The sequence below is a fragment of the Polychytrium aggregatum genome (assembly GCF_025602895.1).
Source record: "Polychytrium aggregatum strain JEL109 chromosome Unknown BJ171scaffold_84, whole genome shotgun sequence".
Taxonomy (NCBI): Eukaryota; Fungi; Chytridiomycota; class Chytridiomycetes; order Polychytriales; genus Polychytrium; species Polychytrium aggregatum.
This window is the reverse complement of record NW_026516286.1, coordinates 118397-131650: the sequence shown is the minus strand read 5'-3', so window position 1 is coordinate 131650 and position 13254 is coordinate 118397. Positions and strand designations below refer to the sequence as shown.

The 13254-nt window shown below is 57.1% G+C and overlaps 3 protein-coding genes across 3 annotated transcripts; 1 reads left to right on the top strand and 2 right to left on the bottom strand.

The window, feature by feature from the left end:
* Positions 1-311: 311 nt before the first annotated feature.
* On the bottom strand, positions 312-1575 carry BJ171DRAFT_301573 (uncharacterized protein). The gene is made up of 4 exons (XM_053107009.1): positions 1200-1575; positions 1065-1106; positions 804-906; positions 312-675 (listed from the first exon to the last, which is right to left on the bottom strand). The coding sequence occupies exons 1-4, from the start codon at positions 1476-1478 to the stop codon at positions 509-511; spliced, it is 591 nt and encodes a 196-aa protein (XP_052962163.1). The 5' UTR covers positions 1479-1575; the 3' UTR covers positions 312-508.
* Positions 1576-6235: 4660 nt separating this feature from the next.
* BJ171DRAFT_532157 (S-adenosyl-L-methionine-dependent methyltransferase) lies at positions 6236-8378 on the bottom strand. The gene is made up of 3 exons (XM_053112775.1): positions 8155-8378; positions 6979-7739; positions 6236-6787 (listed from the first exon to the last, which is right to left on the bottom strand). Exons 1-3 carry the CDS (start codon positions 8225-8227, stop codon positions 6614-6616), a joined length of 1008 nt encoding a protein of 335 aa, XP_052962162.1. The 5' UTR covers positions 8228-8378; the 3' UTR covers positions 6236-6613.
* Positions 8379-8628: 250 nt separating this feature from the next.
* BJ171DRAFT_465975 (uncharacterized protein) lies at positions 8629-13213 on the top strand. The gene is made up of 10 exons (XM_053108552.1): positions 8629-9020; positions 9125-9197; positions 9355-9509; positions 9756-10434; positions 10636-10904; positions 11131-11178; positions 11283-11826; positions 12009-12364; positions 12568-12765; positions 12932-13213. Exons 1-10 carry the CDS (start codon positions 8822-8824, stop codon positions 13027-13029), a joined length of 2619 nt encoding a protein of 872 aa, XP_052962161.1. The 5' UTR covers positions 8629-8821; the 3' UTR covers positions 13030-13213.
* The last annotated feature ends 41 nt before the right edge of the window (positions 13214-13254 follow it).

The following is a 13254-nucleotide window of genomic DNA, read 5'->3' as shown; positions in this document are numbered from 1 at the left end:
ATATTTCGATCTCCTGGAGAGACTCTTGTCATGCGTCCTCATGCGCTCGTTAGAGTCAGGGGCTGGTGCCCACATCTTGATATTGCAACCAAGGTCGATGCATCCTTGGCGTGACAAGACCCTTGACCAGTACGGGATGCGCTCCAAGAAGCGATATCACATCTCCTTCGATTCGTAATAGACTGGACGTACTCGGGAGATGTGCATCGGCGGTTGCGCAGTGGGGTGTCGTCGTTTTCGCTGCTGCTGCTGCCATTCAGTGATGATATATTCGTCGTTAGTTGAACGTCTAGGGCGTCCACAAGTCGGCCTTCACGAATGGAAGTTGGCTTGCGCGCCATGACTCTCTATCTGGCTGTTCTGGGTTGCGATGCATCGGTGATATCCTCGGCGATCGTCTCCGCAGGACGGGCACGTCTCACAGCTGGCATGCGGCAAAGGTGAATCGGACTCCAAACGAAAGCTCTGTTGAGATGTGCAGGGTTGATCCGGTGCTCCGCTTGGGAGTCTAGTCCTCGATCTTCCGCTCAGCATCCGGGCACTCAAAGGCCAGCTGGATCTCGAGGAGCATTCGGGGATACGCCCAGAGCCATCCAAAGGCAAGGACGATGGCTATCACCAGACCTAGTCGCACCGAGGAGGCGGGAATGAACCCAAAGAGGAGGCTTTCGAAGGCTGGGCGGCAAGATGGGGGTTCAGTCTCGATCCGATCGAACAAGACCATGGCGGTGCATGTCTCTTGACTGAGGCATATACTGGACGAGGGACGGGGAGGAAGCTTTGCCGCAACAATCAATACCAACCTATGCCAAAGTAGCTCTCGTCATCTATGAACCGTTGTTCCTGGCCGATCTTGGCTTGGGCCGTCACCGAATGGAATTCGGGATGGATATTGAACATCAAGCCCTGGGTGAAACAAGAGTCGAGGAGTTGAGGGGATGCGATGAGCACGGACAGTTCTGACAACCGGGTTGCTGGGTGTGCGTGGGTCTGTGTGCGAACTGGGTCGGCGAGTCTTGTCGGCTGGCCTAACTTGGGCTCCGTCTGGATCGCACAAAACTCACCCTCTTGTCGATGGAAAATGAAAGATTGACGTTAAGCGGCACCTGCAAACAATCGTGGACGAGCGGGATGGTCAGCCGGGTGCTCTCTTGGGCGGTAAGCTTGATGGCAATGTGGATTGGTCTTGAGCCACTCACACTGCCGATCCAGGATACACGGACCTCACAGGGTGCACGGCAGTCGCACGGCACCGAGTGGCTCCGGTCTTTTCGGAAAAGGAGCGGCGAGCCCTCGTGGAGGAAGGTGTGGGTATAGGACATGCGGGGACTGGCTGTTGAGGCTTCTGGGGCTTCCGGGATCGGGATCCCCACGATCGACGAAGACATCAGGAACAGCTTGTAGTTGTCGGCCAGCGACCGGGTGATCAGCAGTGATAACACGGCCATGAGCAGGAGCCGAGCAGCGGGAGCGGCCATGGTGACCAGTCAGTCCTGCTGCGGGAGCAGATTGTTGGGCGGGTTGGCGTGCGGATGGGTTGGTGGTTGGTGGGTTGATGGGTTCACGAAGGCGAGCATCCCTGACACTATGAAAAAAATTTTTGTTAAAAAAATCAGCGAGAACGACAAAACGCGCTCTCGGAGCCACCTCGGTCGGCGAGAAGAGCAGTCTCTGGCGAGAGACCCCCGAGGGAAGGCGAGAAGCCTCTCGCCGTCACACACACACACACTTTGCACACACACACACACACACACACTTTGCACACACACACTTTGCACAAGGGAGTCAAACACCTCCCATCGACCATCCCAAGAGGGATGGCAACCCCGAAGTGGACTGCCCAGAATATGGGCGACCCGGCATCCACTGTCGAAATACTCAAGGAACAGTGCGAGATACTTACAGTCTATCCAGAAAGAAACGGGACAGTCACTTTCTGGCTTCTGAAGCCCGCTGACTGACTGTAGGCCCAGCGGGTAGGCCATGGCATTGCACTCCTGTCTTCGTTGGCAATCGAGTGGTTTTGGTTGGTTTGGGAAGCACAGTCTTGAATACACCCGGTCGATCTCCTGTGGCGATGATCGACTGGCATACCGAGATTATGTCCCTGGCTGCATTGATGTCTCGATCCCACAGCGTATGGCAGCTTGCACAGCTCCGGACAAAGTGTGGCTTCTCGACATCAAGATACTCGGGTGACTCAAGTCGCTTGAATTCCCGACAATGTGAGCACACCTGGGATGTGTTGAACTCGTTCACCGAGTACACATGGATCTTGGAGACGGATCGGTCTGGTGGTCGTCTCCGGTGGTGGTGGAACTGCTCAAAGTACTTGGCGAACCTGAGTCTCCTGGGACTGGAGGCATATCCCTTCCCCTGTTTCCAGGATGCATTCCCAAAGGCAATCACCACTTCGGTCTCCCTTTGACATACTTGCTTGGCCATGAATGCGATGAGTGGGTGGGTGTATTCAGGTCACAGAAAACATACTGTCATGGTTACACTTTATTCAGAAAAAAACGGGACAATATAGCCGTTTCCATGAACATGTAGTATGTGCTGTGCTTGCGTCAAGCAAAGCCACAAGAAATAAAACAGATCACTTTGGCAGCCTCCGAGTGAAGACCACCGGTCGCTCTCCGATCTCCACAATCGACCTGCACACTGTGATCATGTTGCGCGCCGCATTGACGTCGCGATTCCACACTGTCCGGCAGCTGGGATTCTTGCAGCTCCTGACAAAGTGGGAATTCGCAACACTGGGCGCATCGAGTCCTTCCAACCGAACTGGCTCCAGGCACTTGGAGCACACCTGCGAGGTGTTGAACTCGTTCGTCGAGACTACCTTGACGCTTCCGTGAGGGTGATTGGGACGGCGTCGGTGGTGCTCGAACTGCTCAAAGTACTGAGCAAATCGCTGCCTCCGAGGGCTGGATGCATAGCCCTTGCCTTGACGCCATGACGCATTGCCAAAGGCGATCACCACATCGGTCCGTATCGGGGCGTGCTTCAGGACGGCCTTGCACATCCTGTCAACGGCCACTTGGCGCCTCTTGTGGCCCGTGAAGCGATGGTGACGGGCCTTCTTGCCAAGGTGGAAGTCGAGCTGCACTCGCAGCTCCGGTCGCAGGACATGGGTGAGATGGACCTTGAAAGCCTCCGAGGACGACACCTTGGGCGAGGGGGTGGTCGACATCCAGGTCTCGATGCTGAGTCGATACTTCATGGTGTTGTGCCAGTCGGTGTTGGACTTGTGGCCACACATGTGCTGGTAGTGGCCATTGGAGAACGAGACCACCTCGTCTTGGTGGCCCGGTGCTTGGATGACCGCCGTGAAGATGGAGCCGACTCCAGGATCGATGCCAATCCAAGTGGTGTGGTCGGGGTCTGGGTCGCCGATGTGGGTCTGGATGCGCTGCTCGGCAGTCGGAGGAGGCTCGATGGTCTCGGTGTGATCGGTTCGAGGCAGAAACTTGACGAGACCGATGGTGCATCCAATGCCATCGGTGCTGATCTCGTAGTTGAACAGCTTCTTGTTCACGTCCCGCTCTTGGAAGAGGGAACTACGCAGCTTGAAGCAACTGCGCCAGAGACGATCCTGGTTGTTGACACCGTCATCACCTTGTTCCTTGAGCATGTCCCGGGTGAGTCCAAGGCGTTTCTTTGGACCAAGGAGATTCCAAAGAGTGACCGTGTCAATCTTGACATACTTGGCCGTGGCAGTGCATAGAGGGACCATCGTGCACACGGCCGGAGGAGTGTCGAGAGCGAGCTGCTTGAGTGCCCACTTGAGTCTGGATGCCAGCTTGTTGATCTTGGACTTGGTGGTGCCGAGCTCCGACTTGGCCGTGGTGAACCTCTTGTCGTCGGAGGGAATGCCTCTGGCAGTGAGCTCGTCCAGCTTGGCCTGGCGCTGCAACTCGGTGACTCGGAGGGCGGGCATGTCACAGTCGATCCACTTGTGGACATTGTCGACCATCTTGTCTCGGGCGAGGATTCTCACATGGTGTGAGAGGCGATGGAGGGCCCGGAAGCGGTCCTGGTCGCTGCTGTACCGAAACTCGTCCAGGACGTGGCCAAAGTCGGGATAGAGGAACTCGATATCGGCCTTGGGTGGAGTCTGCCCTGGTTTCTCGAAGAGCTCGAGACAGGCCTCGATGGCTTCGTGCTTATGCTTGTTGGCTGGGAAGACGGCAGCGCAGAAGCGGCGAAGGAGTCGCCAGTAGGCCAGGTCGAGGTGGGTGGTGCAGTTGATGGCATAGGCATTGACAGCCAGTGTGAGAAGCTGACTGTGAGCACCATCAGGCAGACGAGGGGCCGGAGGCAGGTCTGCGTGCCGAGTGGTCTGATAGTCGCGAAAGGAAGCGACCAGATGCTCGTTGTATTTCTCATTGTCCCCTGTCGGGGAGAGGGCACCGGCCTCGACAATCGTGAAGCATTGGCGGATGAAAGCAGGGGTGGACTTGGAAATGACGGGGACGGGAAGATCCTGCTCGATGCACCTCAGGATGTGCAGGTTGAGCAGCCTGGATGCCTCGAACTGGATCTGGGTCATGGCTGCGACAGTGGCCTGGATCTTGTCGCGGAGAGCGGGATTGAGACAACAGCCATCCATCGTCTGCTTGAAGCAGCTGAACTGAGGGGCGGATGACCTTCCATCCACGAGTGGGACGACAGAACTCTTGAGGGGCCGGTATTTGGGACATTTGCTGGTGTTGCAACGTTCGTGATCGGTGCCATCGCACTTGGGACATCGCTTGCCGGTACTCGAGGAAGTAGATGGACCAGGCTCGGTGGGATCGAGATCCATTGGATCTGCAGAAGCAGTGGTGGTGAGCGACGGAGCAACAGACGAACAAGTATGCGTGGGGTCAGAATACGAACCAGAGACAGGCTCCGACTGTGACTTGGCTTTCTTGGGCCTGGGTGGCCGAGGCTGGCCATCACCGGTACCCTTACGCTTCGGAGGCATGGGGGCAGAGGATGCTGGATGTCTGCCAGTGGTACTGGTCAGAGCAGAGACTTTTTTTTATCGTACAATAGCGCGATGATCCGATCAAGGCGAGATGAGGGAAGAAAGCAGCAGGACGAAGATGTGGCATTTATACCCGAGAGCAGGAGCCCGTCTTTGCGGGCTGGTTGGGGAAGTGACCTGTTCAAAAATCGCCGAGAGGTTCAAGCCAGGGATTTGAGCGTGAAAATGGCGGCGTGATTGGAGGGAACTCAACCCCAGAAGCGCATCGCTCGCTCAATCAGCCGTGGGAAGACATCTGGAAGCACCCTCCGAACGGCAGACTCAAACAGGGTCACCATCCCGATCCTGAACCCCTCGGAGGCATTCAGCGCTGCTGCCTTCCTGTACTGATGCTTCACAATCCCAAAGAAGTTCTCGATGGGATTGAAGTCGGGTGAAGCAGGTGGGGTGAAGATCACTGACCATCCTCGGCGCTCGATGCAGTCCAGGACAGCCCGTGTCTTGTGCATGCTGACATTGTCCATCACAATCACAGAGTCGTCTGGGAAGGCCGCTCGCTCAAAGAACTCGACCATCGAGTGTGTCTTGAATGATGTGGGGATGTACATGCGATGCAGCACACCAGAGTGGTTGATGGCAAATGCAGCCGAGACAGACTTGTGTTTCATGTGATTGCGCTGGCGAAGCGGAGCACCCTTCGGTGAGTATCCGTAGAGAGGGAAAATGGATTTCCTGATCCCTGTCTCATCGACAAAAACGAATCGTCGTGGGTCGATGGAACGGGTCTCGTCCCTGAACTGTGCCACTCGCTCATCCAGTCGCTTGGACTTGTAGAGGTGTGTTGCCCTCTTGTGTGAGAGACCCGCTCGGTGGATGGCAGTGTGGCAGAGTGAGAGCGACACTTTCCTCTGGAGGATGGACTCGAGCTTGCATCGCAACACAGGACCAGTCTGGAACGGGTCCTGTTCAATCAGGGTGCGAATGACTGGACATGCCTGCTCGAAGAAAGTGGATCTGCGAGCTGGGACCCGGGATGGGTCATCCAGCTTGCATCCTCGGTGCCATCGATGGGTGGTGCTCTTGGATACACTGAATATGGAGGCGACCTTACGCAGGCTATGGATGAGGGCGTAGCATCGCAATGCGGCGGTGCGAAAGTCGGATGTGTGGCGAATGGTCATGGCCAGCGCGCGATAACATTGGGTAACAAAATATTCGATGAATGGTCAAAAACCCGGGTGTCCCGTTTTTTATTGGATTGCCTGTAATTTGCAAGTGTCATCTCCCAACCTCACATCTGGTGACCACAGCAAATGATATCTATGCGTGTATTGTGACGAAACGAGGAGATCGGGCAAATGCGGCATCCAATCCCGCGCAACCCAAGGCGGTTACCGAGGCTGCCCGTAGAACAAAAAACAAACAAACAAACAAGGGAACAACACTAGCCTCGGGATGGCTGCATTCATTCACTTTGCTGCTTCCCATCGTGTCTCACTTTCGGCTCGCATAAACCCCCATGAGAGAAGCAGCACCCTCCGTGTCCCCCCTCCCAACGTCAGTCATTCCCGTCGCCCCGCTCACTCGCTAGTCCGCCCCTAGCCCTCTTCATCCAGGTCCAAGAGCGAGCCGAGTCGCTCAGCACATCTTGTATTCGTGGACAGTGTCGATGCTTCCGTACTGTCCCTTGAACTGGTAGCGGAGGATGATATCGAGATCCCGCTCATTCTTGACGTTGGGCTTGAGCGAAAACGAACCAGTGACGATCTCGCCCTTCTTGACAGTCAGAGCGTCTTGGAGATAAAAGACGGTCTAGAAGGTGGCGCGCATTGACAACATGCGACAGTAGAAACGATGAAGATTGTTAGTTTGGTTTTGGTTGGGGGTGGAATCGAGGCCGGCGCAAGCGAGACAGGGTGACGATGCAACGCATCGACCGCCCAGGGACATGGTATGTGGTTTCAAAGGTCCCACCGCTTGACTGGAGGCACCGCTCTGCTCACCTGCTTCCAGTGGGTGTACTTGGCGTGGGGACCCGTGGAAAACTTGATGGGCTTGTGGCAGGCGCTGAACTCAATGTCAAAGTAGCAGATAAAGGCGTGAATGTAGTCGTCCCGCTGGGCGGTGATCTTGAAGGGCGCATCAAAGGTGAGATCCTCGATCTTGACGGTGTAGAGGTCAATGTGCTTGAAGGGGAAGGCAGTTGTGGACACGGCCTTGGCATCGACGGTGTCGACGAGGGGCTCCTTGAGGGCCAGGTTGCGGATGTGCGACATGTTGAAGCCGTAGACATTGTTCCAGAACTCAATCTTCTCCTCCTTGTAGTCGCCGTCCTCGATGGCTGAGAGGTACATGGTGGCCTTGTCGGGGAAGATGAGGCCGCCGGGAGCGAGATACTTGTCGCGAGCATACAGGACCGTGTTGAGCATGGTCTCGTAGAGCAGAGCATAGCCCATCCACTCCGAAATGATGATGTCGACCTTGTCAAAGGGCAGAACAACCTCCTCCATCTTGCCCTTGATCAGGGTGATCTTGTCCTCGAGGCCGTTCTCCTTGACGATGATCCTGGCCTGGTCGATGATGTTGGACATGTCGACGCCAATGACGTGCTTGGCGCCGGCCTTGGCAGCGAACATGCACAGGATGCTGGTGCCGCAGCCGACGTCGAGCACGACCTTGTCCTTGAAGAGGTGTGGGTTCTGGTAGATCGAGTTGCGGTAGCTGATGGTGCGGACCTCATCCTTGAGCATCTCCTCATGGATGCCTGCGAAGAGGTATGCCAGTGTTTGTCGGAAGTGGTCGAAAGTGGTCGAAAGCCGTTGGAGACGGTTGGTGGCGGGTCGGAGGAAGTGGTTGGTGCCAAGCGATCGCCGCCACAAGTGAGCAATAGCAGATCGCGGTCGGTCAAGAGTCAAGTTCGTAGTGGATGGGAGAGCAGGATGGTCAGAAACAGCGGCTCCGATCCAGCATCCAAGCCGGCACTGCAGCTTCCGCCGCCCGATCAAACACTCCTCTTGGCAGGGCAATCAGCGATGCCCCTCACACCCGGCTCGATCAACCAAATCAAATCGGCTCAACGCCGCACCCATCGCATCCTGCCTCAGCAGGACCAGATGTCTCCCACTCTTTGCACACAGCGCCGCCAAGGACGCTCCCGAGCCGATGCCTCTCCGACATACCAAAGTGGGCATACGAGTCAAAGTAGTAGTCCTTGCTGGTCATGTTGTCGGCGGGCTTTTTGTCAATGTCCATGGCGAATCGATGCAGGTGCGGTGGCAGGGATAGATCTGTGGGCTGATGCGACGGGCGCCTTGGCTGTCGGGCTTGGTGCGTGGGAGGGTGGGGAGCCGGAGCGGGGCTGGGATGGGCTGGGGGATGCGGATACCAGCGATGCAAGCAGGACAGAGGGCGATCGCCTGTCCGTCCGGCCGTCCTGGCTCAAAAAAAATGCCCAGGAGAAAAAAATGAATGAAGGCGCGTGTGTGTGTGGGCAGGCGAGAGCGCGCCGAGGGCAGCAGCAGACGAGAGCACAGAGACTGCGGGGCCATCAAGGCGCTCTCGGCCACGGGCGCTCTCGGCGGCCTCGGGCGGTCTCGGGCTGGGATACAACCACCGCCACGCCACCGCCACCCGGTCTTGGCGGCGAAGGACCCGCTCTGGGTGTTCGGTCTCCTTCGACTTGATCAACCCAGCCCATCTTGGACGACTTGTTCGCCATCCTCTGCTCGGATCCCCCGCGGCTGCCCATTCTTCCTCAGCACCGACATTAACATTAACATCAGCATCAGCATCGGCTCCGTCATCAGCACCAACTGTGCCATCTACATCTGCACGACCACCGGCACCATGTCCAAGCGCATGCACTTCGCTGCTGTCTGTGTCCTCGGTGCCCTGCTGCTGGCTCCCCAGCTCGGCGTCCAGGCCCAAACCCCTCCCACAAGTCCATCCGATGTCTCGCGCCAGGAAATGCTGGCCTATGTCGATCCTATCCTCTACTATTCGCTGCTGGAGTGGCGCAACTGCCCCCAGTACCCCAACAACAACGGTAGGGCCACATCCTGTTCGGCTTGCTCTGCTGCCGACATTTGCCATGCAAACTGTGCCTCCTCCTGCCCATCCTCATCGACTCCGTCCTGTCTGGCCCCGCAGATTGCCAGTATTACGGCACTCCTCAAAAGCCCAGCGCCCAGTACGGCAACATCACCTGGAACTGCGATGCTGGGTAAGTCCGCAGACAGCCCCTGGCCTGGTCTGCTATGATCGCTCGTCTGCTGATCGCTCGTCTGCCGATCCTTGGCTGCTGTCTGGATCTCAGCCACAGTCGTGTCCATGGACGATACCTTGGGACATTGACTCTGGACATCCCCTCGTTCCACCAGATCGTACTGCTTGAGCTCCAACCGCACCGCTCCGTGCACACACGGATTCTACTGCCCCGCCAACGCCGCCGAGCCGGTCTACTGCCCGCCCGGATACTATTGCCCAGATCCATCCAACATCATTGAGTGTCCCCAGGGCAGCTTCTGTCCCGCAGGTACGTCCACGTCTGCAGTCGTCGGTTTGCTGTTGCTGGTCAAGTCTCATCCTTGGGCCAAGCGTCGTGCATGTCGGATCTGGCTTGTTTGGATCGGAGCCAATATCCGGTCATGCTGCTGCCGCCCATCTTGGATTGGCAGGTACCGAGGGCCGAGTGCCAAGTGCAGTCATTCAGAGCTGACTGACCCCACCTCTCGACTCTTCTCAATCACCATCATCCCACCTCCCCAACGCCCATCATCAGGAACTACGCGGCCCATCTCTTGCGACTTTATGGCCTACTGTCCGCCAAGAAGCCAGTCGGCGTTCCGCTTCGGAGTGCTTTTTATCTTCTTGATCTTCTGTATCATCCTCTATGTTGCCTTTTCCTTCAAGGAACAGAACGACCGCAAGCGCTTCCTCAAGCACCGCATCCAGATCGGCAGCGTCAACCAGACCGATCGCAAAGAATCGGCCGCTCTGGGAAAGCTCTCCAAGACCTTCGATGTCGAATTTGAGAACCTGGGCTTGGTCCTGCCCAACGGCGTCGAGATCATGAAAGGCGTCAGCGGCGCTCTCCGTGGCGGCCGTACATGCGCCATCATGGGCCCCAGTGGCGCCGGCAAAACCACCTTTGTGACGCTGCTGACCGGCAAAGTCAAGCGCACCTCCGGCTCGGTCAAGGTCAACGGCAGAGGCGAGGAGCTCTCCAAGTACAAGAAGCTCATCGGCTATGTGCCCCAGGAGGACGTGATGCTGCGCGAGCTCACCGTGCGAGATATCCTGATGCACAGCGCCCGCATGCGCCTGCCCTCGAGCTGGAATAGCGCCAAAATCAAGGACAAGGTTCTCGAGATCATTTCGTTTCTGGGACTCTCTCATGTGATTGACTCGCCCATTGGCGACGAGCAGGTCCGCGGCATCTCGGGCGGTCAGCGCAAAAGGTGGGCATCAAGCGAGTCTGCGTCTGCTTTGTGCCGGGACGGCGAGCTCATCTGACCGACAGCAGGAGACTCCCCCTTCTTGGTACGAGATGCCTGTCTAAAGCCGCCGCTAACACCTGCCTGACCTCACGCAACCCAACCGGCACGATGAACACTATCGGTACTTCACTCGGGAACCCTGCCGCTGTCCCCTTGCATCAGAGTCAACATTGGAATGGAGCTTGTTGCCGAGCCGTCACTCCTGTTCCTCGACGAACCCACCTCTGGCCTCGACTCCTCCACGTCGTTCGAGCTCTGCCACATGCTCCGCCGGATTGCCCAGCAACAGGGTCTCTTGGTCGCTGCCGTCATCCACTCACCTTCACCCTCAACCTTCAGAGAGTTTGACGACTTTATGCTGCTTGGCAAGGGCGGTCGTCTCATCTACTTTGGTCCGCGCGAGGAATGCTCTGCATACTTTGACAGCATCGGTAAGACCCCATGTCCGACGGCACGAGCATGGACAACGAATCGGCGCGCGTTCATATCTGCCGATATCATCGCACACTCCTGTTGTTTCGGCTCAAGCGCCATCGTCGCCCATCGGTGTTGCAGATACGAAACTGCATGCGTGCGGAGCTCTCATTTCCCCGGTTCTTGCAATTCGCATGAATCGCTTCTGCTTACCCTGCGCCTGCCGCTCTCGTCTCGCTCCAGGATTCACCTGCCCTCCTGACGAAAGCCCCAGCGATTTCTTCATGGATGGTGCGTATCACTGCTCTGCAATCCTTTGCTTGCGCCCCACCATCGTCCAGGCGCCCTCGCCCCTCTGCTTTCCGCTCACCCACTTGTCTGTCTCCCGGCTGCAGTCGCCTCCGGAAAGGTCCCGTGTGCTCTGGATCCCAACTTCAAGACCTCTGATCTCTTCGAGTACTGGATCCGCCACAAGGAAGGCCGCAAGGTGGAGCCCAAGGAACGCTCCTCCTCAGAAATCGCCGACTCGCCGCTGATGGGCACCGAGCCCGTCAAGAAGCAGAGCAGTACCCTTGGCAAAATCGGACGAGCGATCGTCGAGTTCTTCTCGGAGCTGTTCTGGTGGATCGGCGACGTTGCTCTCGAGCTTGGCATGACTCTGCTCTCGATTGGATCGTTCATCATCTGCCGCTCCGACCCGATCCGGCAGACTTGCGGCCTGCACCTCCAGCTGTGGTATCTGACCAAGCGTGCTTCGCTGCAAGCCTACCGCAACTTCCAGTCGATCGCCGGCGAAATGATGATGCACTTTGGCGTCGGATGCTTCATCAGTATTGCCACCCAAAAGTTCACCTATTTCAGCCAGCTCCCCAACCCGATCTGCTTCATCACGCCTCCGCCAATCTACTGGGTTTGCGCCAACCCAACGGATAAGATTCGGTAAGTCGGCGCTGGCGGGCGGTATGGGTGCTTTTGTGATGCCATATCCACCCCCTCGAGGCGGTGCGTCTTGTCCCGCTTTACCAAAGCATCGCCGATAGTGCCCGACACGTATCCTGACACATCTTTTGCTCTGCCATCACGCACCTTCATTTTCGCCCCTCCTTGAAAACCGCCGACAGCGAAATGGGCATGTTCCTGTGTATCGGTGTTCTCTTTGCAGGCATTGCCGTGGGCTCCAGCACCTTTGGTCGTGAAAAGCCCGTCTACTGGCGCGATGTCTCTGCCGGCATGGGCGCGGTTCCGTACTTCCTGGGCAAATTCCTCGTCGACGTTCCCAAGATGATCGTGGCATCGCTCATGTTCTCGCTGTCGTTCAGCTTGCTGACCACGATCTACATGAACTACTGGAACGTCATTATGATCGTGTCGGCGCTGTACTTTAGCTCGTATGCCATGGGCTACACCCTCTCGGCCGCCATCAAGCCTGCCCAGGTGGCCCTGGCTGGTACCGGCTTTTCTCTACTCTGGGCTCTCGGTAAGTGTGGGCAGCACGGGCGCATGAGATACCGATAGAGCCAGGCGGCGATCTGGACGATGAGCTCCCACGGACAAACTCACACCCCCGCGGACAAACTCACTCTACCAACGACCGCCCTGATTTTGAATCCATTGTGTTGCTGCCCAATGGACTAACCACCGCTCGGCTTCCTCTGGTGTTGTTTCTGCTCTGCTCTGCAGTCCTCTCGGGAGTCATGCCCAGCTACTCCGACGTGATCAGCGAATCAAACTCTGGCATCTACCAGTACATCGGTTGGCTCTGGAAGATCTCGGCCCCTCGCTATGCCGTCGAGGCATTTTGGGTCAGAGAGGTGCAGAACCGGCCCTTTGATGTGGACCTGGCCCTGCCCCCGCCCTACGGATACGTCTGGAACGCATGTGAGTCTCTGCCCAGCCGATGCGTGGGACGAGTACCGGACTTGCCGGAGTGTCGGTGCTCGATGGGCGGTGAAGGGCCCTTGCACGATTGCGCATTTGTGCATGCATCGGACTTTATGACACAACACTGCCTCACCCATCTCTCCTCCTCATCCCCCGCTTGCAGACATCCCGAATTGGTTCATGATGATTTACATTGGCCTGGGATGGCACTTCCTCGCATTCCTTGCCCTCAAGGCATTCGATCGCCGAAAAATGAAGTAGATTTTCCAGGCGGCAATCGGCGAACTTGCCCTCTCCATCAAGCCATCACATGCACAGCAGGCGAAATGATGGCGAGTCCGGCAGCATAGGCCCGGACCGGCGCGGCATTGCGTCGACCTTTGCACTCGTTTTTTTCATTCTTGATCAAACAATGCTTGCGTTTCACTCGGTGCTCTGAACCCCATGAGCAATGCCCTGCATCATCTCGGCGGTGGACGAGAGCGA